Below are 27,537 nucleotides of genomic sequence, written 5' to 3' on the forward strand. Positions count from 1 at the left end.
CAAGGAAGGGCAGTGCCCCAAAGCATTATGGTCATTGTAGTAATACTGCAGTCCAGTCAAACCCCAGTCAAAAACACATACTTCTATATTGTTCTGGCCATAGGGTGCAAATGTCAAAATTTGCTACTGTTATCTACTACAAATATTATACTACAAAAGTTCTTCCAGGGGTGAAGTGCTCCTTTAATTACTAGCCCCATGTTACCTTTTCTCCCATGTAGAAGTTCTAGATATGACTTGTTTCCAAGACCCAGATATACATTTGCTGTCGCAATTGACCCCCCATTCGACTTTTCAAACAAACCCTAGTAGTGCGGTGCAATACTTCAGCTGCAGAAAGCACAGAAAGTATGTCAAAAGTGGGTATGTATGACAACTACATCTGTAACAATAGGGATTTGGCAATGGTCCTTGTTCCACTGGGATTTTGTCCCCACAGAATGGTCTTTCCTATTATGAAGAATGTATAGAAAGAAATGCTAGATATATACACTCAACAGTGATCAGAACACACCGGTCTTCCACATGGTGCCAACTGGTAAATTAGAGAAAGAAAAAGAAAAGCTATTTATGTTGGAACGTTCTCGAGGCACTCAAAGGTCAGTGATTAGTTATAGAGTGGTGAGCCAATAAAACCCTGGGGAAAGTTATGACAATATTAGAAGGATTTTTTGAGGCCTGTGTACTTATTGGTTGTACTGTCATTTGAATCCAGACAGAGGCACTTGAGGTCTTATCCACTCAATGAGTAAAAGAGGGGGAAAAAGCTGTACCAGCAGGATAGTGCTCCATTGAACAAAATCAACTTAGTCAGCTAAATCTAAAAAGATCTCAGGCTATCAATTAAATGGTGCTTATGCTCTGGTATGTTGACACGTGTCCAAAATGCACATTTCTTGGCCAGGACGAGCCTATCTGTTAATGGCCCTCGTGTTTATACAACGCCTGCCTGTGAAAAAACACACTTCCAATTACTGGATTAGGACACATCAACCATTTCCTTCTTCAGGCCAATCTCAAGCATGTGCCCAAGGAGCTGGCACTGGGTACCACCTGTGTTGGCCAAAGAGTCGGCTGATTGGCACCGCGTGCCAGTCCACGCCAAAGGCAAGACAACAAGATAAAAAAAGTGAACCCCCCAGTCCGATTTGTATTCTTCATAAGATGTGTTTGTAAACTCACTCTCTCTACGTCGTCCTCAGATGAGCCCGCCACTGGCGATTCCAGTTTAGCTGGAAACGTAGCTTCGTTCCAAAACGACTTTCTGGTTTTGGAACGGAGCTACCTTTTTGTCAGTGTGGCTAGCTTCCCTCCAGCAGCACAGACATTCCCCTCACCAGGCGACACAGTAATAATTACACCTCAAATATCCTATTTTTCTTGGCATGACATCGCTGCAGTAGGATCATTCCCCTCCCACTCCGCATCCACTGGAGAAAAAAAACTATTTAAAGCACTTTTAGGGCTTAAGTTTCACAAATATGTGTATCTGTGTATATGGCTCAATTAATCTTCCTATAGTTGTTAGAGGACCAAAGAAACTGAGGACACGGGAGGGAGAACAGAAGGGGAGGAGATTGTGGTACAGAAAGAGAGAGGGATGAGGGAGACTGAAAAAAAGAAAGTTGGATGCAAAGGAGAGATAGGAAAGCTGGAAATATTTCTCTAATACTTGCTACCAAGTTGGGGAGAGAGATAGAAGGAAGCCAATTTTGTACTATTTACATGACATGTCCTTTTGAATTTCAATGACAAGGGGGTGACTAAAGCCTGAACATCCTGGTGAGTGGCATTACACAACAGAAAACCACAGGAGTGGACAATAACACTGGGCTTTGTAAGCATGTGGAGCTAATCAAAGTGCACATTATGATATTATCAGCTGTTTAACTGGTGATGACTTATGAGGGCTCAGTCTTTCTCTTGCTTTTTAATCCTATGATATAAAATGTGCATCATCGCAATCATATGTTGTGATTATAGGTACTTTGCAGAAGAAACTGCATCACGTTGGTAGTGAACCATCTGTGGCGTTATGGCCGTTTAGAGCAACACTCAAAATATAAGCACATCAAGCGCCCATGGTGTCCTCATATGTCAAAAATATAGAGCAATTACATAAACAATTGAGTCCATAAAACAACTCGACGTGCCTCTTGTATCTGTGAAATCAAACGGGGTTCCGTGTATTGAAATAGTTGACAGAATAATAATTTTGGTTATTTTATAAACTATCATTATCGTGGAACTTGGCTCCGATAGTGGGCAATGAAAAAGTCACACAGGGACATACATCACCGCTTTGCATGGAGGCTGTATACACAAAGTCAAGGTAATGTCATTGGGTACCGAAGATCATTTATATTCAAATGAAAGTTAAGACAGCTTTATTCCCAATTTATTATTCGGCATTATTCATGCATTAGAATGAACATGACTGCAGCTCTGCCGAAAGCATGCCATTTCTGTTTTACCAGCAAACATGATGGTCCTTGGAATTTGCCTCGCCGTATGTGCAAGCCTAGCACAACTATGGGCCAATGGCCATATCTGATCATTTGATGCCCACTTTTGCTGAATAACTCTGTGTGCATGTGATTAAGTCCGGATAATGTTGGCTCTTTTTTCCTGGCTATAAATATGCGACAGACTTTAAACACACTTTAAATTAAAATGTTCAAATCTTGAATACAGAATTGTATAAATAAATGCACCATTTCAGTTCAACAGCTATCCAGTTTCTAATAAAGTAAAAAAACAATAATTTCCGACAACAGATTTTGTCGACTATCAGCTCTTTCCTGCTCCAAACTATCATTATTATATCAGTCTTTAAAATCCACCATTGGTCGATCTCTACTGTATTTTTTACCAATATACAGGGACTAGAACTAGCCATCCCTAACTGGCCCATTTTTTATGTGTATCAGTCCCCAATTATCCCTTACATCAGGACAGATGGAGGGCAATAGCAGACGTAATTAACATGCCACTCACACGCGTCTAGCGTCAAATGAGCCCCAGAGAATAGAGGCCCGCATGCCTATACATTGTTCTAATCTCTGTATATTTTTGCTAAATATACAAGGACAAAGTTTGCAAGGATAGGGAGGGGGGATTGGGGTTCAGCCAAGGTTGTTTGTCAAGGGCTGCTTCTGCTGCTCTCTCTCCATCTTTCTCTCCCTCTAGTTGGACAGCTATTGCAATTGCAATGGCCTCCTGTTCGGCAATGATAGCTCCACACTGGCACCTGTTGATGGAAAAGCAGCATAGCACACACGCCGCACACACAGGGGGATTCTCAAACGTATCCAAATCTCACCTGTCCCAAGATGGACCGGAGGAGTAATTCTGAGAAGTAGGGCCACGGGGTAGCAACAAGTCAAAGTCTGACATTTCAGATACACACAGGCAGACCCGCACGAGGCTTGTGCACATCGACAGACACAGATAAACACACAACACCAAGATGCGTACACACACATCACCAAACATATACTCACATACACAGGCACGCATGCATTCTCACACCCACTCAAACATAATAATCATATACACAGGCACGCATGCGGTCTCTCACACACATACACACAGCTCCAGCTTGAATGCTGCACCGTTTCAGGCCAGGGAGGACTTATTGGTCATGCAGGGAGGACTTATTGGTCATGCAGTCGCTACGTGCCGATCCGCGGGGTCCTTCTCCCAGGACCCAATCTGAAACCTCATCTCATTCATCTCACCGTTCGCCTCTGGAACTTTTGAGGAATATCAATCTGCAGATTATGCAGAGGCAGTGCAGTGCTGTCGCTGAATACACACTCTCATTGCCAATGAGTGGTTGGAGCGAGGCCCTATGTGAACTGCAGCCTGCAGTATCTGTGACAGTAGGCTAAACCCCACAGGATTTTTTTTACATCTGAACTCTTCCTGTGCTTCACTTGAAACGCTGCAGTTCGCTGTGCAGTGTCAGTGTACACACTTTCCAACATGTGCAGGGACTGTTGTCAACGACCCATGCACAACAGTACGGTAATTGCTAGAGGATTTTTAAAGGGAGGACAAACTAGTCTAATTGGTTTGCTGTTTGTGTGGGCACTGGGCAGTATGAAAGCCCTGCAGAACAAATATCCAACAAGTGTACAGGTGCACTTTAAAATAATCCCTTTTTATAGATGCTTTAATTAATTTATTTAGGCCATATAAACTGTGCCTCTCTTCAAGTGATAATCTTTGCCAGAGCAATCACCAGAATATGTACCTTATGGGCACAATAACAAGACATTCTGTACCTGACTGAGCTCAGTTAATTTTGATGAATCATCATCAATTCCATTTCCACCATTTTATATCTGATTTAAAATTGATTTCGACAAACCAACCATGCACACGCAGCAGGAGCACCACCAGCATTTTTTCCTTCACATTCTACAATGCAGGTTGCCGTAAGTTAGTCCCATCTAGATAGATGGCTTTGACAGCTAGATATTGCCTTTCATCACAGCTGGATCCAAGGCCAAGAAGAGAATTTTTCCATTACACACAGGGTTTCCGAGGGGTAAGGAAAGGGGCTTCATGGGGGAGCCCTTATTAACTTAAAGGGAGTGACAGGTGGCAAGCCAAATCAAACGCAACAAGAGTCACCTACACATAGGTGCATTTCCCAACAGTAATGACCTTTAGCCAAAATAGCCACCTTTGAAGCCTGCACATCCTGCACATTTTCAGACAGTTGCTTGTTAGCAGTGGTGGTCTGCTGGTAGAAAATGCCCTCCCCTTTACTCAGATCCTTCAATCTATCTCGCTAGAGGATTTGTCATTTGTCTGAGCACTAACAAGGTGCAGTAAAAAAATATAGTGAAAGTGAGGTCAAAGTGGAGATGCACAAATGCATGTGTGTGTGTGTGTGTGTGTGTGTGTGTGTGTGTGTGTGTGTGTGTGTGTGTGTGTGTGTGTGTGTGTGTGTGTGTGTGTCACACACCTACCGCCCACGCATACTAGAGCAATTTGACCAATCCTCAACCTCAGCGCTGACGGTGTAGGTAATTTTACATTACATTACAGTCATTTAGCAGACGCTTTTATCCAAAGCGACTTACAATAAGTGCATTCAACATACAGTAGGTAGGGAACGAAACTACTAATCACCAGAGGTCTTAAGTGCATTTCCTGTAAAAACAAGCAACCAAGAGTATACCTAGCGCTAAGGTAAAAGTGCAATATATCAGTAATGTGGTACCTAGTACCTAGTTAGCAGTTAAGTTGCTCCTCTGTGTGCAGGGGACATCAGAATCACACACACACACAGCTATACTTCGGAGAACAGTTGTTATTCTTTACACCATGGAATGGCCATGGAATAACAAGCTAAAGCCCTGACCTTAACCTACTTCGAGGTCTATTATGCAGTGGGAAATATACTGTAATTGTCTGTACTTACACTACACCTGTCGTGTGCCTCCCAGGTAAGGTTACACACCCGGATTAAAGATTTAAATTATCTCAAAACTGGTCTCATTCTTCACATAGTTTGTCCTTTACCTCCTTCAACAGCTGCATATTATACAGACACATGCATGTTTATAGGGAGTGTATTGGTTTACCACTGGAACTATACATGCAAAATGTCTTCCATCCAACAACATCATCATAATGCCTAACAGCCCCCTTAAAATATTTTATTTACAATATACAGTAACATTGCAGGGATTGGAGATAATGCATACTGTATATTGCAGAGACTGGTTAAGAATAAGATGGCGGATACAAGCGGACAAAATGAGTTCTCTCAGACGGGTGGCCGGCCTCTCCCTTAGAGGTGAGAAGTTCAGTCATCCGTAGAGACTGAGTAGAACCGCTGCTCCTTCACTTGGAAAAGAGCCAGCTTAGGTGGGCATCCATTGGTGTCCCTTAGTCTGATCCCTTATGTGGGGCATTTAATATTATTAACCCAGTAAGACCTGAGGCCGATTCTACAAATGCCTTCTAAATCAGTAGTGCTCCCACACTAACGCTAAATGTTAAAAAATAGCAGATGTACAAGCTCGCAGCGTGGCATGAAGTGATGCGCTGCGAGCTTGTATATCTGCTATTTTTTAACAGCCAACGCAAAAATCTATTCCCTTATTAATCTAATGATTAGATTAATAAGGGAATAGATTTTTGCATTGGCTGTTCAAACAAGGGATTATTAATCCCGTATTAATATTTAAGGTGTTTGTCACTGTACATTAGCACATACATGAAATTTGTCCTATGAATTTACCCATCCTAATTATTAGGAGCAGTGGGTGCTAAAATCTATTAGTGTAGCTTTGCCCCACCCCTTTTCCTCATTGGACAGTTAAGGCAATTCATCAACTTATTTAACAGAAAACGCTAGCGATTGACCAAAGGGTAAGCGGACCCGCTAATTGGGCTTTTAGACGTTCAAGGAGAAAAATGTACTCGAGGCGAGCACACATTATAGCTGAGTTAGCCACTTGAACCCCAGCATCCCTATTCTGAGGGGAACATTCACACAAAATAGAGATTTGGTTAGATGGAAAAAGGCGGTCCAAGTGCAGTTGTAACTCAAGTCAGTTTCACAAAGACTTTTTTATGTCAAGGACCCCCAAAATGATATTTGTCCACGGACCCCCATCTCAAAATATTTTGTTCCAGGGACCCCCAGAAGCAAAGATTTGAGTTACAAATGTTCGCTTTAAATATATATATATATATATATTCAAAGATTTGCACAAATTGTCACGATTTTTCGAAAATAGCCAAAGTATAAAAGGTTAAAGTGGTTAAAATGATTGTGAAGCTCTATTAACACATTTTGCTGGGGACCCACTGGAACCCCCACCCCCCCCAAAGGACCCCTGGGGGTCCCCGGACCCCACTTTGAGAACCAATGGACTAGAGGGTTTTAAGTGGTTAAGGCTACCTTCATCGAAGTCTGCATCATCCTCCGTGTGTTGAGGGAAAGGGAAACAGTTGGTGATCTCCAGGCGGTCCTCCACCACCAGCCCCAGCAGGACACCCTGGACCACCTCACTGCCCTGGCCCTCCTCCTGGTAGTGTTTGATGATCTTCAGCACCACCTGGGGAAACAGACAGCATCATGGCAAACTGTTCCATTGTTTTAACACAAAAGAATATGTGCCGTCTTCAGCAATCTTTAAACTCATTCATCCATATCCTGTGCCCACCTGATCCAATTTAGGGTCATGGACCTGTAATCTTCAAACGATTATTTCATTTTCTGCCTCGGGTTTATGTTAATTTTATTTCTCTCTTAAATTCTACAGTTCCCGTAATTGATTACCACAAAACGTTAGCAGCAGAGTAGAACCATTCAACCCTCTCTGGTCACCAATCTGTAATTTACTAAATCTTTTCACAGCATGTCTGAAACTCAACGGTGTATGAATAGGCTAGAGGCTTTGCAGCATGGCGTCCAGTTAAGAAGATGAACTCAGAAAGTGTGTGCCTCGATAAGACACAAAGCAACATTTAACCCATTTAGACCTGAGGCCGGTTCTAAAAACGGCTTCTAAATCCTGACCTAAGTTTTCTGAAAAAATTCAAATATTTATTCAAAAATTACAAAAATAATATGTTGCTATATACTGTACATAGCAACAACAACCCCAAAAGGGGTTCCCGTCTTGAAAGATCTAGTTACAAATAGGGTTTCCCGCCCTAAATGGGTTAAGAACAGTGTGAAACACAAATACACACAGCGGGAGCTTCCTAGACCACCAATCACGGCAGTTAAGTCAAACAGACTCCTCAGTGAGGCCTTAATGAGGTGAATCCAGATGTCTGCTCTCACACGCCATATCTCAGGGTTTCAAACAGACACAATAGTCAGATCTTTTGTGCTGTTGTTGAGATTGCAATGCCCGGTGTAAATTGACCTGTAGAACGAGCCACCACATGATGGAAGAGCTAGTTTAGGTACTAATGCTGCATCACTGACACTACAGACAGCTTGGCTCGGCCTATCACAAATAAAACACACAGATATACTTAGTGACAAAAACACATGTCTGACCAGCACGCTGTGGATAAAATAGGTAAGCCATGCAGGGAAGAAAAAAGCCAAGCATCCGAAAGAACAAGAATAGGAATGGAGCTGAAAGCGGAGTGTGGAGGGAGAGCGCATAAATCAACCTGATAAGAGTGTGGGCAGGTCACAGCCACAGGCATTAATAATAACACAGAGGTACACACACACACATATATACGCGCAAATGCGTGCGCACACACACACACACACGCGCGCTGATGGCACCAGGGTGGCGCTCCTGGAGCCATGCACAACAACAAAACACCCATCATCTCCGTAGCCCTGCATGCGCACACGCGTGCATGATGCCTCTGTTCATCAACATAAGCTGTGTGTGTGTGACACACACACACACACACACACACACACACACACACACACACACACACACACACACACAGTGCATGTGTAGAAAGCTGTCCAGGGAGTAGATGATTTATTTCAATAGAGTGCTGGCCCTGTCATGCAACAAGTAAAGCTAGGGGGAGAGAGAGAGATGGTATGGGAAGAACTGTGGGGCAAAACAAATCTCATTCCCTGCCTGCTTCACCTCCTCTGACTCGGAGCGGTGGAGGTCTGAATGACGGGTCAGTGGGAAGGATGGATGGAGCACGGAGGAGAAAGGAGGAAAAAAAAGAGATGCAAGAGTGCATTCCAATTGGACGGAGAGTCTTGTGTTAATGGAAGAATGTAGGAATGAGTAAAACATTTAAATGGACGAGAGGGAGAGAGGACAGTGAGAGCCAGAAATGTAATGTCGAGAAGGACAGAATGGAAAGGACAGAGTGGCAGAGAAAGGGGACATAAAATGGTGCAAGACAGTGGGACGGTTGAGAAGGATGGCAAGGTGAGCGAGCGAGAGATGGATAGATGTGCTCAGACACGGAGGGAAGGGGGAGGGTCGGGATGAAAGTCATCAGGATCAGCGGTGTGCCGGGCACTTTTCAAAGCCCTCGCGCCTCGGCTGCCTTCACTGCCAGCAAATGGCTTTTCCATTCTCCCTCCATCAGTGAGGTCAGATAGCTAGGGTACACAATGCTCTTAGCAATCTAGATCCTGGCAATCTGTTCATCTTGCACTTAAATACTGATGGTCTGTATGAGACCAAGACGAAAGATGGCTAAATGGGGGGAAAAAGAAGAGGAAACGGACTGCTGGAAGGTCACACAAACAGGTGAAATAAATATAGGGCTCTGCTTATGGCTGCTGGTCTTTGAAACCTCCTTTTGTGGAGGATAGTTGGAGGAGCAAATGAAAATTCGCGGAGAGGTTTCAGTGGATTTGTTGGGCTTGATGTCCTATGCCGAGTAAATACCATCAGGAATTGGAAGCAAAGCCCCTGTGAGAGCCACGGGTTCGTACATCCAGGCATGCATGCATGCACACACGCACGCGCACACACACACACACACACACACACACACACACTTTCTCTACACATTTTCACACACACCCCGTTATTGATCTTGCTCAACAGCAGGCAGCTAGCCTAGAGAGCTCACCTCATGTGGAGAACCCTGAGATTGATATGTGGACAGCAAATTGTAAATCAACGGGCTTAAAATTGAATTGCGCAAAATCAATTGCAGCACCAAATCCCCCACTGGCTGCATTTAATTCTAATCATAAATCTTCTCTCGCCCACAAGGAGGCTTGTATGCCCACCACAACAGGGCGGCAAGGGCACAAGTTATGAGAAAGTACAGCAAGACCGACGATGCCAAAATGAGTTTTCGTTTACACCGTCAAAGTGTAGACAAAAATCTATACTCCATGTTGGCAGTAATCTACTCCACTGAGAAAGACATTGTAGTGGAACGATTCCTTTACTGGAGTAAATCCATGAGGATCGGCGCAAGGAAGGATTGAAGGGACAGGAAGAAGGGACAAACAGATAAAACTAGCTAGAGTGTTCGCTTTATCTGCAGGCACAGTAAACCTTGCTAGGTTGCATTCCTGTTTCATATGCAGATGTCAAAGAGGTGGCAACCTGCCTCATTTTTGGTGAGGTAGGGGAGGGGGTGTTGAAAGACAGAGGAGAGGAGAGTAGGCGACAACTCTGTGGGGACTAGAGCACCTGCTAGGATGTGTTATGTCCCTGTGGAAAGTGACAGTGGACTGGAAAGAGAATAACACAACTAAAGAATAACAACTAAAATAAACATTGAAATCAACGTAAGCTTCTGAATATAACATCACAACCTCGCCACGCGTTCCCCTGAGTTTACAAATCTTAAGCCCAAAATGCAATTTTTTTATTAATTTACTTTAAATTAGGCTATTTTATACTAAATAAAGCTGAAATACAAAAGAAAGAGAGACCGGAAAGGGAGTGGACACTGACAGTGGGGGGGGGGTGATGGTCCCCGCCGCCCAGGTATTGTTCCATTTATGTGGCTGACGCATTAACCGGTCAGCTACTGGTGCGCCACAAATGTGGAATTATTTTGTGGCCTTCTTTTGCATTTCAGTCCAGAATTACTTCTGTCAGGTTGGATTCTGGAGCACCATCTGAATTATTCCCCTGTAGTGTGGAAGATGCTGCATTTAACCTGCATTTCATTTTAATGGACAGGGCACCACATAGAAAGGCATTAACCCTCCATTACTGAAACATGGAAAGTAAGACAAAGCGGGAACCACTCCCTGAGTCTTTACCTTAAAATAAAGTCAGTGAAATGAAAATGAAAATAGAATTGATGTTTTTCCCCCTAATATTAGCACATGTGGATGAGTGCCAGTTATGTGTATGACTTGGCTTCAGTGTGGATTACAAATGCCTCATTTCCAACCCTTTAGGCAGTTGTGTAACCTTCAGTGAGTGCTGCATGCCCCACCGCTGTGCAGCACCCATGACCCATCGTAGAGACCCTGACTCGGGAGCACAGCGGTGGTGGCAAGATGTTTGCTGGCAAACCTCCAGCCACATCTCAAACAGCTGTCATGACGCAACACAACAGCAACTACTGTGCTCCAGTGCATACATATTACATACCTGGATAAGAAACTTGTACTTTGTAGATTAAAATCCATAACAAGGACAGGCACAAGAAATTGGGTCTTTTAAATGTGCATAATTTAAATTGTTATTAAAATGTTGTTTGATAAGGTTGAGAAAATGAATAAAATATCTTGTGAATATAATAAACATTCAGGCAAAATATTTAAACTAGAGATTAGGAGCTGAGGCTCTGTAGACCAGCCTTAATGAGCAAGATAAAAGGAAGGCAGCAGCTCAGGGCAAGGTCCTGCTACTGTGTTGGAACACACTGGGCTGCAAATCAGCTGCTGTGTGTCCAACTGTGGTGTTTGGAATGAGGGATTGTCACAATCTGACAGTGACGCAGGTTTGCCCTCTGTTGGTCATGCATAGGTTCTACAACTGAAAATATGACTATTGTGCCAGTCAGGCCTGTTGTTTGAGGGACAAGACCACTTGGCCTTTGGTGTATTCCATTTTTGAGGGTACAAAGGCTAAATGACAGAGCAGCTGTATAGCTTTTTATTTCAGAATCTCAACAAGACACTGGTGTTGCGGTCGGGGCATTGGACGGGGTAGATAATGTTTTGAAGGGCATAATGAATGAATGAATGAAATGTGTATAGCGCTTTTCCAAACTAAGTTACAAAGTGCTTTACATACATGTTAAAAACCTCAAACATCAGCAAGAGAAAGAATAAAATAAGAAAACATAAAAACAGCATTTAAAGTCAGTCCATAAAACAATCCTTAGGAAAAACACTTTATATACAGATGTGTTTTCAAAGGCGATTTAAAAGAGGACACTGACTCTGCTAAAGTAAGATCCAAGGGTAGGGCATTCCAGAGCGACGGTGCCCGGGCCGAAAAAGCCCAGTCCCCCTGTGTGACAAAGTTAGTTGTGGGAGGCTGAGGGGCAACGCGGTGACCACGGCCTGCATGGCCCCCATGAAACTCCTGCGCTGGTGCCAGTGTAGCATTCAGTTTGGATCTGTACTACAAGTAATTGAATACAGTTCATTGGTATAACAGGAGTGTAGGGCGTTGCACGAGATCACACGCTACAAGTTGAAATTAGAATGCTGCCGAGATGAAGCCCTCCACAAAATTGCATTGAGTGTTTTACGGCTGTATTATATATGTAATAATATCCAGCTGTATTATTATGATCACTAGAAAACCAATCTGACACACTTTGATGTCGGGATGACAGGGAGGGAGAGAAAGACAGCAGCTTGCAGGAGCAGAAAGAGCCTCGTGCTGGTTATGGAGCAGGAGAGGGGAGCTAAGCTGGAAACCAGGAGGAGGAGATGGGCAGTGATTTGGCCACGGGAGGGTGTTTCGGTTCACCCGATTATCGATGGATACCGCCACCAGATCCTTATGGCCAATGCTACATTCACCAAAAGTGAATGAAGGTGAAGCATCTTTAGATGTGTAATATTTATAAAGGCTATAATTATTAATTTAATTCAAATAAAATAAACATTCACATTCATCGTGACTGAGGGGTGGGACAGTCCCATGGCGCCAGGACCTGTCACATCTGTACTGGCATAAAATGTGATTGTCAGCCCCACAGATATAAAGTCAAGGTATTTGCATTTTGCAATGCCTAGTTTACATTGCTTTGGCACACCCTTTCTAAATCTAAGAAATGATTAATTGCCATCATAAAATAAATGTACAGTAGTATAGTACAGAATATCACAACAGCTTGAACTTTATAGGACGGTGCTTTTTTGGGATAAAACGAAAAGATTTTTGTTACAGCTCTATATTCTAATACCAGCTCAGTGGCCTTGAGCTGAGGTTAGAGTGTCCACCCTGAGATTGGACACACATTAAAGGGTTCAATTCCCGGCCGAGTCAAACAATAGACTATAAAAATGAGGACCCAATGCCTCCCTTCTTGACACTCACAGCTTGACACTCACAGCATCAAGGTTTAGATTGGGGGTCGTCCCGGCGACATAAATCAAACCGCCTCACGCTACAGACACAGGAGATGGGCTCCTGACCTATGGGCTTTACTTACTTCATTTATATTCTGATAGTCAGTGTTTGTTCAGTAACTGTGGTCACCCTGTATCTCCATCTCTTTAGAACAGAACAGAAAATTCATTTTCAGGTGAGTCTCCAATTTCATCCAGTCAGATCATGAGAGATTCCATTTATCAGCTTCAATTTAACAGTGTTCGAATTCCAATTTTGTCAGCTTCTTTTATATTTCATCACTTCCACTTTGTTTTATCCCGTATCAGTTATCTCTCCTGATTGGATGAAATTGGTATTCCCACCTGAAATATATTTTCTGATTACTTAAGTTGGAGAGACGGGGAGATCCATGTTACTGAACAAACACTCTCTATATCAAATGATTACCAGAATGATTATCAGAATATGAGCTATTTAACACTTATTTTAACACAAAATATCAGTTGTGTTCTCACATTTTCAATGTTAAAGTATGAGAACCCAACCTAAATTATCCACCGTCCTGTGAGCAAAGATCTCTTGGTCAAAACACTGGACTATGTACACAATGTTGGCTTGAAAGAAAATAAGAGCAAGTCCACCTGGATGGACACAGTATGATTCACTACAGCATGAATTAAACCCTGAGAATCATGAGACTCAAAGGAGAAATAGTACAGGATGTTAAGCATGAAACGTGTGACAAACTCCTGAAATTAAACAACTAGATATCATCTACTGATAACAAAGCAGGTAATTCCAAATAATAAGGTGTCACTTAACCAATTAAGCCCTATACAAAAAAATAACAATAGCCTAGCCAATCTATAATATCACAACATGCTGCAAGCTTGAAAATTTTATTTTTTTTACCCAACTGGCTACCTGAGTCCAAGTGCCTAACGTATGCATCAGTGGTTCTCTAAACGTTTTAGTTCAAGGACCCCCATATAAACTCAAAGTCTACAACAATTGGAAACAAATGGACCCTCCCTTAGAGGTCAATTTCAGGTAAAGACCCGTTACGGTTCTGTACATCTCAAAGGCAAATATTGTACTTTTACTCCACTGTAATTATTTGAACATTTTTAGTTACTTTGTAGATTTTGATTATTATTACAGTAAACACTATATAGTACATACATTTCTGCCATTTGAAAATAACCAATCTACACGCTCACAATGGCATTGTGAGCTTGTAGATCGGCTATTTTCAGAAGATTTTTATATATTTGAAAACTTGTGAAATGGGACAATCTGCATAATGAGCACTTTCTACTTTTGGTACTTTAAGTACATTTTGATACCAATACTTCTGCACTTTTACTTGTAAAAAAATAGAGTACTTTTTACACCACTGCTCGGCAACAGCTGGAAGTCAATCATTCCTAGCCTATCAGATAGTTATTATGAAAGTCACTGTCTGTATGTCATATGTCAGTATGACCGTCATCTTACAAAGACGTTTTAAATAGATGATGGTGAAACATAAAGCATGAAGAATAAAGACAGTATGGTCTAGGCTAATCTAATGCAGTGGTTCTCAGTGGGGGTCCGGGGACCCCTAAGGGTCCTTGAGGGGGTTCCAGGGGGTCCCCAGCAAAATGTGTAAATATAGCGTCACAATCATTTTAACCATATGTTATCCTTAGGCTATTCAAAAATAGCAGATCTACAAGCTCGGAGCTTACAGATCTGCTCATTTTGAAAAATCCCTGCCACAAAACATTTTTGGATGGGGGGATCCTGGGCCAAATACATATAATCTTGGGGGTCCTTGGCACAAAAGGTTTCTGAACCACACTGCTCTACTGGAAACACTGAAGACTGGGTCCTCGTTGTTTCGTGTCCGCCGCCATGATGGATGATGCTACCATTAGCATCCTAGCCTCTGTCTCCCTCATCTCTGTTAATACTATTAAATGTGATAAATGTCACACTAACCAGTCCTTCGATTTGGATCTGCTTGACCGGAGAGTCCAGGGTTCCCCCAGCAGAGACCCCAGGGCTCGGGGTTGATCCTGATGTAGACTCTTTTCTGGTCGCCATTCTGTTGTTCTAGATGCCGCCACACACGAGAAGAGAAGAGGGAAGAAAGACTGCGACGGACGTTTCCGGCGATTATAGCTTCCGCTCCGTGTGGGAACGTGAGCCACGAACTACTAGTTCCATCCCCAGTGGACGGAACAAGCATGGGAACAAGTGATTCGTTTTTATTGCAGTTCTAAAATAATTACATTAACCATTTAAACCCCATATGGCTAACCGGAGTCCCTCAGGGCTCACTACTAGCGTGTTTTCTGTTTGTTATTGTGGGAAAAGCTTTAGCTGAAAATAGCAGTTCAACAATTGTGAGCTTGTCATCGGCTATTTTCAGCGAAGGTTTTCCCCACAATACCGATGCTGGGGTTCAAGTGGTTAAATACAAACACATATAGGTAGATGATTACGTTTTTGGAGTCGGCCAGTTTGCACTCTAATAATAACTTAATATAACTTGAATTTATATAGCGCCTTTCAAAAACCCAAGGACGCTTTACATTAACAAAAACATAACTCTGCACTTATTTTCCCATGATGTTCATGTTGCTGAATTTCCCACAACATTCATTTCTTTAGCCACATGGAAATGTTCCACGACCGGGATGGTTTACTAGGCTAAATCAGATGTGCAATTAAATAAAAGTAACTTCGACCTCAAAAATAAAATATTTGTCAGTCTTGACAGACCATTGAGGACCAGACCAGTGAATAAATCCAAAATACCAAATACTTAAAACACTTTTATTTCAAATCTTTACAGAAGTATCACAACTACAAGTTACCCGGAGACTAAAAATGTTGGATAACGAACTCAATCAACTGTAACAAGTACATTACCAAGTTAGATAACGCAAAAGGTGAATAAGCATAAGGTAGAGGTACAAAAATTACATGATACGCTGTGATAAGTGGCCAGAATCATGTGAAACTTATATAGTGCCAGATAAACTTCAGGCAAACCTTAACAGACGAACCTTTATCTTTATGGATTATCATGAAAACCTAATGAACAAGTGCAACAAGAACAGGTTGGAGAGCTTACATGGTTGTTTTGACCATACAACAGTACCTTTCTGCAGGATGTACACTGTGAATCTAAGTGTTCTGAAAATAAGGGGTTAAAATGTGGGCTATTTTGAAGGTGGGGTTGGTACACAAGTTAGGTAAATGTCTGGAACAAGCAGAAAGTGGAACTTTAATTTACAAAAGAACAGATGAAACAAAACCTATGCATGGATGCAAAGCTTATAAAATGGATGTCTGGAGGGAAAAGAAACCTTAAAAAGAAAAATAATCTTCCGGTTGAGTTATAAATATTCTTGATAGACATTCTTCTTCATCTTTAAGAAACCAAATGAATACTGCATGATACAATTTGTCGTAGTAGTTGTAGTACAGCAAAAATCCTTTTTTTCTTCTTTTCTTTTTTTTTTTACAGTTTCTGAAACCCTCCCTCCATCATTCCCACCCCTAACTCCAAAAGTAAAATTGGGTTGACAAGAGAACATAAAATAAAGACCAAAAAAGTTCAGTAATAAAAAAAGTATTTCTGTAGCAAGCCAAATGTTTGTCTGTTCTTCGGGCATCTAAACAAGGTGGAATCTTGGTCCGGCTCTGGCGATGATGTCACTGTAGGGCTCCGTCTGGGCCACCTCGATGGCTTGCTGCTTCTTGAGGACCAGGAAACTGTAGAACTTGGCAGCTGCCTGCTTCCTGTTGTTGTTCCGGCACAATTCCAGTAGGCTGACTGAGTCTTGTCCGGTCTTAGCCATGACACGCTGTTGAGAGACAAGCACAGGGAGCAAAATTAGAATACTGCTACTATACCTTGTTCAAAAGGAGCAGGTTGGGTGTCGGTTGTCATAGCAATATAATCTAAAGTAAGGGCAATTGAAGGCAGGCATTTTTCTTTACTAGAAATACATGGGACTTGAATCCATCATGACACTATGAAAATGAAAATCTAATTTGACATTCATAGTCTGATAAGCTATCCCTTTCACTCTCAAGCAGTGAATGTGCAAAATAAAACAGCTGTGTGTGTACCTGGAGACCATGGAGCATCTGTTGGGTTCTCTTGTTCCATCTCTTCTCCTCCTGGTCCTGGTCTCCTGTCTGCTCCTCGTCCTGAGAACAACAAAGAACCCACTCTTCAGCACAAGACGGCAGATACAAAGTTGTGAGATGATCAGCACACCCAGATATATTCTTTAACATTTTAAGTCATGTTTCCTTACATCCTCCTCGTCGCTGTCACCATCCTTCTTTCCGTCTTTGCCTTTCTCGGGTTCGGTCAGCAGGTCGAGTTCGGGGACGAGCTGGGTGAGGTTGAGGGTGGTCTCCTCTGGAGGCATGTCCACCTGAGGCATGTCTATCCTCTGGGAGAGAACAGAGCTGTCAGCTGGCAGCTGCGGCTCCAAGGGAGTCATCTGAAACCGAGGCAGAGGACATTTCAGTTAGGACAAGCAGTTGCTCCTTTTCTTACACTTTTGATTGATTTGGTACTTTATTATTCCAAAATGTAGACATTAAGGCTAAAAGGATAGCACGAAAAAGTCCTGGAGACTTGTTTCCATTGTGGTCCTATGTATTCAATTCATCAACATAACACAATGATATATGTCATCAACAAATACGAACACTATGGGCCATATTTTCGCCGGTGACTTACACATTATCCCTAAACTTCTTTCAAACAGTTCAACTAGCCGATCTACATCGACACATTGTGAGCTTGTAGATTGGCTATTTGAACTATTTGAAAATGTTTTTAAAAATAGTAAAAAATGGCAAAGTAGTTTAGGGATAATGGGTAAGGCACTGGCGAAAATAGGGCCCTAAATGTACAAAGGAGATGGGAAATTACATTACTTAACACATCGGGTGCCAAACACGGTAAAAAATGTGTTATCAGAGAGTAGCGCATAGGTTAAAACCGTGTTTTCAGTCTTTTTGTTTTTTTCCACAAGGGGGGGGCTAGCGCAGCTCTGGAATCACCCACGGTGATTCTGAGAAGGAAGGGACAGATGGATCACCGTGCCAAAAAACATGTCTCATCTCCTTGATGAAAACCTCTGCAGCTCCGAAACTTTTTACATTGGGGAAAACGAGTCATTTTCGATGGGCGATTACTCCGTAATGGCGACTCGCGTGAGAGATGTTTTTGTTCCAGGCGTTAGCCAGGACCATCGATCGTTGTGCACACATCCATTGTTTACTTGTGGGTGCTCGCCGTGGAGTCCACTCCACAGCTATAAACAGCACAGCATTACAAACGGTGAGATCTCTGGCACTCAAAGTAATCTGCTTTAATAAAACGCTGGCATCCGATGTGTTAAGTGATTCATAATACACTAGTGTCTAAGCAGTGGACTGCCATTGCTGGAGAATAAAAAAAAGGACATATCCTAATTGCACATTAGAGAACAAAAGAAAAAACAACAAAACAAACATTTATCTTAAGTGTACTTTCAAATCCCCACAGCCACAATAATTTTGCTACACAGAAATTAAATTCAATACATCAACTGTATCGTCATAAAAATCTGCTTAATGATACATTACAAATTATGGCTTTTCAGCTGAAGATTAAGACTGCTGGATGTTTTTTTGTGTTATACCAACAAGCTCATTACAAGATGCCTTCATAGATTCCTAGCATAATATGAAAGCAGGAGATACTGTACTCACAGGCAGGGCAGCTTCTTTTTCTAGGGCCTTGCGTTTAGTGCCACGGGGGGTTGCGGGAGGGGGCATGGCGGTCTCATCCAGGGTCGTCCTACTACCCTCCATTGCAGAGGCCCCCAGCATACTGGGCTCCTCCATGATAGTCTGGTCTGAGTGGAGAAAGAACAGAGGAGAAAAAGAAAGGACATTGATAAATTCTCCGTGATAATTTTGTTAATGATAGGAAGAAGAGTTAACTGAACACAGGGAGGGATGGCTGATTTAAGAAGTCACTTCTGGCCTGAGTCAAACTACAGTATCTGGACTCTGAGCAAGGTGTGACTACATACCTTTATAGATAAATGTCATCCACATCAACATTTCGGGACACAGACTGTCATGAAAAGGTGGATATCTGCCTTTTATCTAGTATTATTTGTTTCCATTTGTCTATTTACCATTTTATCACACCAAGGCATGGCAAGCAGTGTGTGGTCGCATGGGAATAAACCGTACTTTTGACCCAAAACCTTGGCTGTCATCTGTCCTGTTACAAGAATCAACCTCTAAATATGAAAGAACAGGTGGATTAACAAGCAGCCACATAGATGAACGAGGATCAAGCAAAGAGTCCAAATTAAGAATGACAATGAATGACAAAAAAAACATCTTCAAACGGAGATATGGAAGGCATTCTCAATGGGAGCCACTGTGTTCACACCTCTTACTAATGGTGATGCCTCAGTCCCTTCTCTAGGGACTGCTGAGGCATCAATTAATCTAGTCTCTCTCCCTTGACACAGCTTTCCTGTGCTGTTTGGGTGTAGTTTCCCTCTATGGGCCTATCCGTTTGTCTCTTTCTTTCTTTCTTTCTTGCATGCACACCGAGTCAGATGTAACTTTCTATTTTCTTTCCTTTTTCTCAATGTCACACACACACACACACACACACACATACACCCCCAACCACATGCACACTCTTACCGATAACATCTCTGTGCTGACCCATGACGTCGTCGCGGGGCACGTCGGGGTTCTCCAGCTCTTTGAGGAACTCATCCAGACTGTCAGCTTCACCTCCCTTCCTCCTCTTCCTCATCTCGTCTGGCACCAGAGGTGTCAGGCAGCGGGTGAACATCTGACAGACGTTAAGAAATTAGAATTGAAAGAAATTAATAATGGAAACCCTCAAAACTTCAGCGATGAATTCCCCTTAGGGGAAGAGCGGCCTGCTGAATTATGCATCAATAAATCGTTTTTTTTAATTCTTGACAGCTGGGCGTGGGCATGACAAGAAAGACTGAACAAGCTATTGTGTAGTTTCAACTTCTTTTTAAAAGAAATCTGTCGTTTTAAACCCCCCAGACAGAACAGAACTTCAGTAAAAAAAAAAATATGAGAATTGTAATTCCCCCTTCTCCTGTGCTGAACCAGTTCACGCCCTGCATGCACTAACAGATCTTTGATGTCATTTTCTCTATTACACATTCGCAATAGATTTTCAGGCGACAAGTGACTGACTGCCAGCTTGCAAGCTCATGAAAGCCCACATGGTTGTATGGTGGTCTAATATCTCTCTCCGTCTCTCACACACACACACTCTCTTCTCACTTTGAGCAGCCTAGGGTTCCAGAGTGGCTGTGCAGGGAGAGAGAAAAGCTTCTCGACTCCTCCAGTCTCCTTCCACATCATCAGCTTCTTGGTAGGAGGAGCCAAGTCTAGGGTGGTGACGATGTCAGAGTAGTCAGACAGCTGGGCTCTGATGGTCTTACTGTCCAGCTCCTTCACACTGTCCACAATCAGCTTCCTCTTGCGCTTCGCCTTGGTCTCTTTCACTGGAAGAGTTACACACATGAGCATTGATAAATTCAGTTGCGCCATTTGCCTTTTTCCCTCGGGTGATAGAAGAGGGAAGGTGTGACTACATGTCAAAACACCATTAATTAACTGACTAGAACCAAATAGTGTTCTTTGCACTGCGGTCTACTTTTGCAGAAATCAGGCCACCCCAAAAATACTGGTAATTACTAGGGGTGTTGGGAAAAATAATCGATTCATGTAAAAAAAAATATTAAAAAAAAAAACACGATTCTTATTATCAACGACCACAATTTCTAATTTCTTTTTTTTTTGTTGGTGAATAGTCACATCACAGTAAACATTATCATGTCAAAATTAAACCAACTCCAGTCACTTCAGCTCAGCTGAGGTGTGTGTGTGTGTGCAGTGCACGTGTATGTCACTGTCCAGCTGACACTCGTTAATGTTACTAACTTACTTGCATCAAGGAAATTATCTGTTTTTATGATTATTGTGTTTCTGCATCATATAGAACTACACCTAATCTAGATTCCATCAAAGCCAATCATTTTTACAAACAACCCTCTCGGTATTATATCATTTTTGTTTGAACAATACAACAGATAAAAACAATTTGACTGTTGTGAATTTAAATGATTTAGTTAAAACTGATTGGGAATCATTTTTAAATGAGATCTTTAATCGAATCGTGACCACAAGAATCGGAATCATGAGATAGCAGAAGATTCACAGCCCTAGTAATTACTAATGGGAAATGGCCAATTGAAGTTAATAGCAGTATTCTGTCCATAAAAGCAACCCATTACCACCTCTTCAAACATCAGACGCAGGTCTCACCAGTGATATCTATGGGTTCCAGGGCGAAAGCCTCCTCCTCATTATGAACCAGGGTGGTCTGTTCGGTCTGGTCAGCCATAGCAGGCAGGGGCTCAGCTGGACCCGAGTCCGGGCTCTCTGGACCGGCTGGACACATGCAACAAGAGAAGTTACATTATTAGATGCAAAGTATCCATCTTCTTCTCAACTTTCTGGTATGTTGGGAATTTTACAGGGTCTCCCGGAGCTCTTTGTAGTCAAGACTTTATACGATTACGTGATGCCTGCGAAAACTAATCTAGTCCTGGATATTGATTGGTGTACACAGTAGCCAACGGGACGAGGTTACAGGTTATGCGTGACAGCCTGTCAACTGGTGTCAACGTTTCGAATTCTATCGAGGTGAAGTAACAGACTGTATGAAGTAGCACATTTTTAAAACAAGGATTTAAACTAGCAGCTGTAGCTGCAATAAATTAATCATAAGTGAGCAACTACATGACCCATTTATCAGATCAAATGAAAAGGATGTTCGCAAACAAGCTGCAAGAGACCCTCAACGGATTCTCCATTTCTCCTCCGCCACCTGTGTCAGCTCTCCTGTCGGCAGAGCAGCCAGCTGCGTGACGAAGGAGTACCGCAAGTCAGTGGCTGCTCCCACAAGACTGGGAATAGATTGTTTACGTATGTTTTTAATTGTCTGTGTATTTACAACTGCTAGTTTAAAACTTAAATATTTGCCATGTCCACACTGCAGTTTGTTTCCGTCCATTTCAAATAATGTCGTGTGAGACTAGCCCACACCCAGCGGTGTGTGCTAGTCCAGGGCTGTCTGTCCGCTCTTTAGAGCTCTTTGCCTGGCCAGAACAGCAGCAAAAGGACACTAGCGATTTTTATAATCTTAATAAATAGCATTAATTAACAAACTGCTTCACAAGAACAATGTTGTATAACTAAGATAATTGTTGAGAAATATCTATTTCATATAAACAGATGGTTTTCCAAATTTTGTTACTGTTGTACGTTAACATCACTTCCTGCTGTTTTCACACAACACTGGGAAAGACCGACCAGGTCGAAACGTGTGTCCTGGCTGAGGCTAATAAATTAATGAAATGTCAGGACATTAATACTGAGTGCTGGCTGTTTTCTCGTTTCATGATCATAAATATTAACAATGAAAATATAATAATACACTTGAGGTCATGCTATTAGGTGTGCTGTTTTTGAACAGCAGCACCCCGGTGCCAATATATCACAGTTTAGCTCTACCTTTTTATTATTGCTGCAAGATATTATGCACAGAATAAACACCAAAATTGTCCTACAGTCACACATCTGACAGATTTGCCTTTGTTGTGTGAAGTCAAATATAAAGCAACATAGCACACGTTCACATAGCACACGTTCGTCAAACATAAAGCAACCTAGCACACGTTCGCACACGTTGACAAGTGTGTATGATAACCAGAGGGGGGGAAATGTCCAAATGAAAAATGCTTTACTTACGGGACTGGAGGTTGTCAAAGTCGTCTTCATCATCTCCGTGGTCTGGAGGCATCATGACACTCTCTGTGATGGCTGGAGGGTCATCAAAGATACCACCTCCGTCCTCATTACTCAGCAGCTTGTCCACTGAGAGAGAATAGTGGGAGGAAATATTCAGACAAGCACCTTTCAACTTCACTTTAACAACCCATTCTATTCATCTCATAATAGGCGAATACTCGGCACAACACGCTGTGAGCATATAGATCTGCCATTTTCAGCTAAAAAGAAGGGACCATCATGTAAAGACCCCTGAGGTACGATGAAAGCCATCATTCCACCCACCACAAAGATCAATCACACTTACACTAGAAATGTGACTCCCACACTTCCATGACCTGAGGGGAGTGAATCAAAGCACATCTCCCACATACATCAAGGATGAACCTGATCAGTTTAACAGTACCAGACGGAAAGATCTAGGTCTTAAGTAAAACAATTTAGAAAAAGCATTCAGCAACTAAACAAACTCTGGGTTTCATAATACAATTACAGTCCCGTGACATTTTTAGCATTCTGCTTATACCCCACAATCACTCACCTAGCATTCCACCGTCACTGTTGCCCATGGTATTGTCCCCAAAATCATCATACTCCATGTGATTGGACTTGTCGGGGAGATGGGCTGGGCCGGGCTCAGCCTCCAGCAGCAGGTTAGAGGCTGTGGCACCGTGCATGAGGTCCTCCTCAAACGCAGTGGCATCACGCATCATTTCACGGTCATCCATGCCAAAGTCAGCTGGAAGATACAACAGGTTGTAATTATTAAAAATGGAGAGTTTTTTTTAACTGCAATACTATGAAATCGAAATGATTATTATTGAGTAATAATCATTACTCAATAATAAAAGCAGTTAAAAAAAAGCTTTTAACTGCTTTGTTTGAGGATGGCGATTGTGTTGTGGCAAAGGTTTCTCGTTTGACATTACTCATGTAAAAGCATAAAGTTACACATGTGCAAATACAATGATCTGCACATCATTGTACCGTTCAGCCTGTCTCATGCATGAGGTCAGCATTGCCTTTAACCCATTAAAACTGGGAAAGCATCCGTGTCATTTTAGATTTGTAGATATTTTTCATTTTTAGATATACAAGCTCACAGCGTGACACTTCGTCCCACGCTGTACATCTGCTACTTTTGAAAAACCTTTAAAGTGTGAGAACTACTGATTTAGAAGGCATTTGTAGAATAGGCCTCAGGTCTTAATGGGTTAGTGTCCTACCAAAGTCATTGTCCTGCATGAGACTGAGGTTGCCTACATCCTCCCGCATGGTGATCTCCTCCACTCTGCTCTGGTTCAGAGTGAACTGCTGGGCCACATCTATGTCACTGCAGGGAGCACAGACATGGAGTATTACATTGTATGACAGTAGCAATGAGTTAACCTAAGTGAACTAGCAGTGGAATTGTACCAGCTTGTTAGCTTTGGAAATCATTCAACTTCCACCAGAGAACCATGTTCATCTCTAATGGTGCTTCAGCACTGTCACAAAATCATGCAGAGAAATGAGAGAATCATGCTTCTTTTAAGGGGAGAACCAGAAATAGGAGACTAAACTGCAAAACAGAGGATCTAGTAGACTTACTCCAGGTCAGGTAGAGGTTGGTCAAAGTCATGGAACTCCTCAGGTAAGGTGATGGCATTGTAAGCTGCTTCTCTGTTCTCCTCGGGTAGATCCACCACACCTGGAAATTAATCATTGTTTTGATACTGCAATCTTACGCTCAACCAGGAAACAGATTATGATGCAACCAGGTTGTAGAATCCAGAAATCCATTAGAACCACACTGTACAAGGATCACTTACAAACCCATGGTTAACCCTGAAAGCTACATTCACCAATGCCTTCTTGCATGCGTCTCCTTCACACAGCAGCAATTTTGCTTTTGCATACAACGGAAGGGCAAAATGCCCACTGTGTGAATATGAGCCATGTCTTACTGTCGATCATTTAACTTTTACAAGAAAAAATGTAAACAAAGCAGACTGGTGGTATTTAGTCTGCTTCATTAGTACTGTGTGTGGTCAGTAAGCTCCTTGTATGTAGCTTGTAACAAAGGGACAGCATGTCACCGAAAGGCAAAAGTTCACATTCCTCACACAAAGGCATAAAACGATGCATATAAAAACACAATGCGAATGTGGTAGTAAAATACAAATTATTTTCCAAGCCAGTATAACCATCTTCATCCACTTTCACAACAATGATGGTGAGAGCAATATGCATTATGCAATGATTATTTGCTGTTGCATGATTATTCATGAGCCTGCTATGGCTGAATGCATACAGACTCAGCTTGATTCTACTCTTGTGAAATAGTTAATTCCCCTACCTGGTCTGAAGGCCATTTTTATCTTGATGAAGGCCTCATTACAGTCAGCCAGGAGGTACTTGGCCTTCCTGTGGTAAATCCTCACCACTCCCAGTAGCAAGTGGCCTGAAGTTCGCAGTGCCATCTTCACCTGAAGAGTGGAGAAAACAGAAACATTGAATTACTGCTTAGTAGAGCTGGGTGATATGGAAACATGTATTTGACCAAATACCTCAATATTGATATTGTGAAGGTAATATTTTATTGGGACGATATCAATTATTTGAGTTTATGAAAAACAGGAAAAGACTTATGCCATATCATATTATGATATCCAAAATCCCCAAATCTAGCCTCATATCACGATATCGATATGATGTTGATTTATCGCCCATCCCTAGCTTACAGGCTAGGTCATGTATAAGATATGCATTGAGGAGTGATCGTAAAGATGCGAGAGTTACGTTAGTGACATAATGACAAGTCATGAGCCAGGCAATGACCCAAACTGCTCCCACACAGCACATGCCTCAAGCCTGAGAGCTCCAGCCTGGAGCTACATTAGTTACCTTAGGACAGATGATGCTCTCCACACTGCTCTCCAGGTTACACTCGAATACATGGGCCTTGGTCAGCTTCTTGTCCCAGTGGGCCGCCAGCCAAATTTTGGCTAGCGGCCCACGTTTACTCAGGACAAAGTGGGCGTAGAACATTGCCCCGGCTCCTCTGTCTCACTCACAATAGGGAAAGCCCACCTAGAAGATAGAATAAGGTTATCAGTACAACGAGGTGACCCTTCGGAACCAATTATGATTAGGAAAATATTCTCTTGCCCATGAGCACCCTTCAAAGACCACTGTGTATTAGCTTATAAATAACGCTTGTCAAATGGGGAAAACACCCCTCCTACCTCCCTTCTAAATCAAGAAGAATCCGATTTAACGCAGAGTTTAGTTTGTTTTTAGGTAGAGATCAGCTGAAAAGTGTGACTGAAACGTCATTGTTTTGGGGAAAGATTGAACTAGGCTTCTTCTCCATGTCACATGTTTCCCTAAAAAAAACATTGATTGATTGAACAGTTTGAAAATAGTACAGTGGTACGATTACACCATGGTGCTAAAAGGATAAAACAAAAAGCCTTAATGGCTAGTTTTCATTGTGGTCCTGTGCATTCACAAAGTAGAGTAAATGCAGTATGAGCACCTTGAGCTAGTAATGTAATCCCATATTTATAATTATAAATACATAAATAAGTAATATTAACATATTAAGTGCACAATCGGCATCTTCTATTGCAGTGGTTCTCAAAGTGGATTCCAGGGACTCTCATGGTTCCTGTAACTCTGACAGTATACAAATGGAACCAAATGGACCCGTTGGACCCTAACGGGTCCATTTGGTATTTTGGTTCCATTAGTATACGGTCATAGTTAAGGGGAGACCTTGACATTTAAAAGAACCACTGTTCTATTGCACATGATGCAATGCATAATAAGTTATACATGCATTGTGTGCCAACATGCATTGTTCTGCAACACACACACACACTTATTGAATGGCCATCATTTCAAAACAAGCGCCAGTCAGTCACACACACACTGCCAAGTTGTGAAAGTAAACATTCCAAACCTATAAATCACACAAAACGTATAGTACAGCTGGCGTATTACACCAACACAAGCTGTTTTTAAATAATCACATATTCGTTTTGTTTGTTAATTTAAATATGAAAAAGGCACCCCTGTATTGAACGTTTGTGGGTTAAACCCAGAAAATAGTCGGCGCCATCCGATGCTTGGACCCGTTGCTACAAGTGTGAAACTCAACTCCTAAATAATAAAAAATGCGGAAGACGGGTGATATTAGCACATAATAATAATAATAAGCGGGACAAATTTTAAGACTTTTCCCCCCAAGGGATTTCAAGGAGCACGAAAATCTATACATTTAAAATAAATATATAATTATATATAAAACAATACATAAAACGACGCTAACAGGAACAAGGCGCGCGTCAGAACCTGTGCTACTACTTTACTGTATCGTTAGCATTGGTGGCTAATGGCCGCTAGCAGTTAGAAGGCCTCGAAGAGTAGGGAAAAAAATAACAAATCCCAAACCATGCGTTGCTTTTATTTTATGCCTCGTTTTAAAAAAATCCATGCCACGACGGCGCGCAAAATAATATCGCTGCAGATAAACTCACTGATTTGACCCCCCGTTCCAGTGAAATGTGAATGGTTTGTGTTATTTCTCCCCAGTTGTTGTACTCATTAAAACTGCCAAGATGGCGCCAGTCGTCTTCCTCCCGCT

The 27,537-nt window shown here is 42.1% G+C and overlaps 2 protein-coding genes across 2 annotated transcripts in view; both read right to left on the reverse strand.

The window, feature by feature from the left end:
• LOC311042768 (eukaryotic translation initiation factor 3 subunit H) overlaps positions 1–15,106 on the reverse strand; it is a 59,469-nt gene extending 44,363 nt beyond the window's left edge. Inside the window, exons 1-2 of the mRNA XM_084053757.1 lie at positions 14,958–15,106; positions 6,929–7,085 (exon numbers count right to left, since the gene is read on the reverse strand). Of these exons, the coding sequence (XP_083909883.1) occupies positions 6,929–7,085; positions 14,958–15,062 (262 nt within the window). The 5' untranslated portion in view covers positions 15,063–15,106. The remainder of the gene's footprint in view (positions 1–6,928; positions 7,086–14,957) is intronic.
• Positions 15,107–15,783: 677 nt separating this feature from the next.
• On the reverse strand, positions 15,784–27,537 carry LOC311039981 (double-strand-break repair protein rad21 homolog A-like). The gene is made up of 14 exons (XM_084050026.1): positions 27,431–27,537; positions 25,794–25,979; positions 25,246–25,375; positions 24,498–24,597; positions 24,134–24,240; positions 23,449–23,646; positions 22,869–22,994; positions 21,381–21,506; positions 20,334–20,557; positions 19,707–19,860; positions 18,747–18,892; positions 17,294–17,485; positions 17,103–17,183; positions 15,784–16,834 (listed from the first exon to the last, which is right to left on the reverse strand). Exons 2-14 carry the CDS (start codon positions 25,935–25,937, stop codon positions 16,643–16,645), a joined length of 1,920 nt encoding a protein of 639 aa, XP_083906152.1. The 5' UTR covers positions 25,938–25,979; positions 27,431–27,537; the 3' UTR covers positions 15,784–16,642.

The sequence above is a fragment of the Gymnoscopelus microlampas genome (assembly GCF_963454915.1).
Source record: "Gymnoscopelus microlampas genome assembly, chromosome: 3".
NCBI classification, from domain to species: Eukaryota; Metazoa; Chordata; class Actinopteri; order Myctophiformes; family Myctophidae; genus Gymnoscopelus; species Gymnoscopelus microlampas.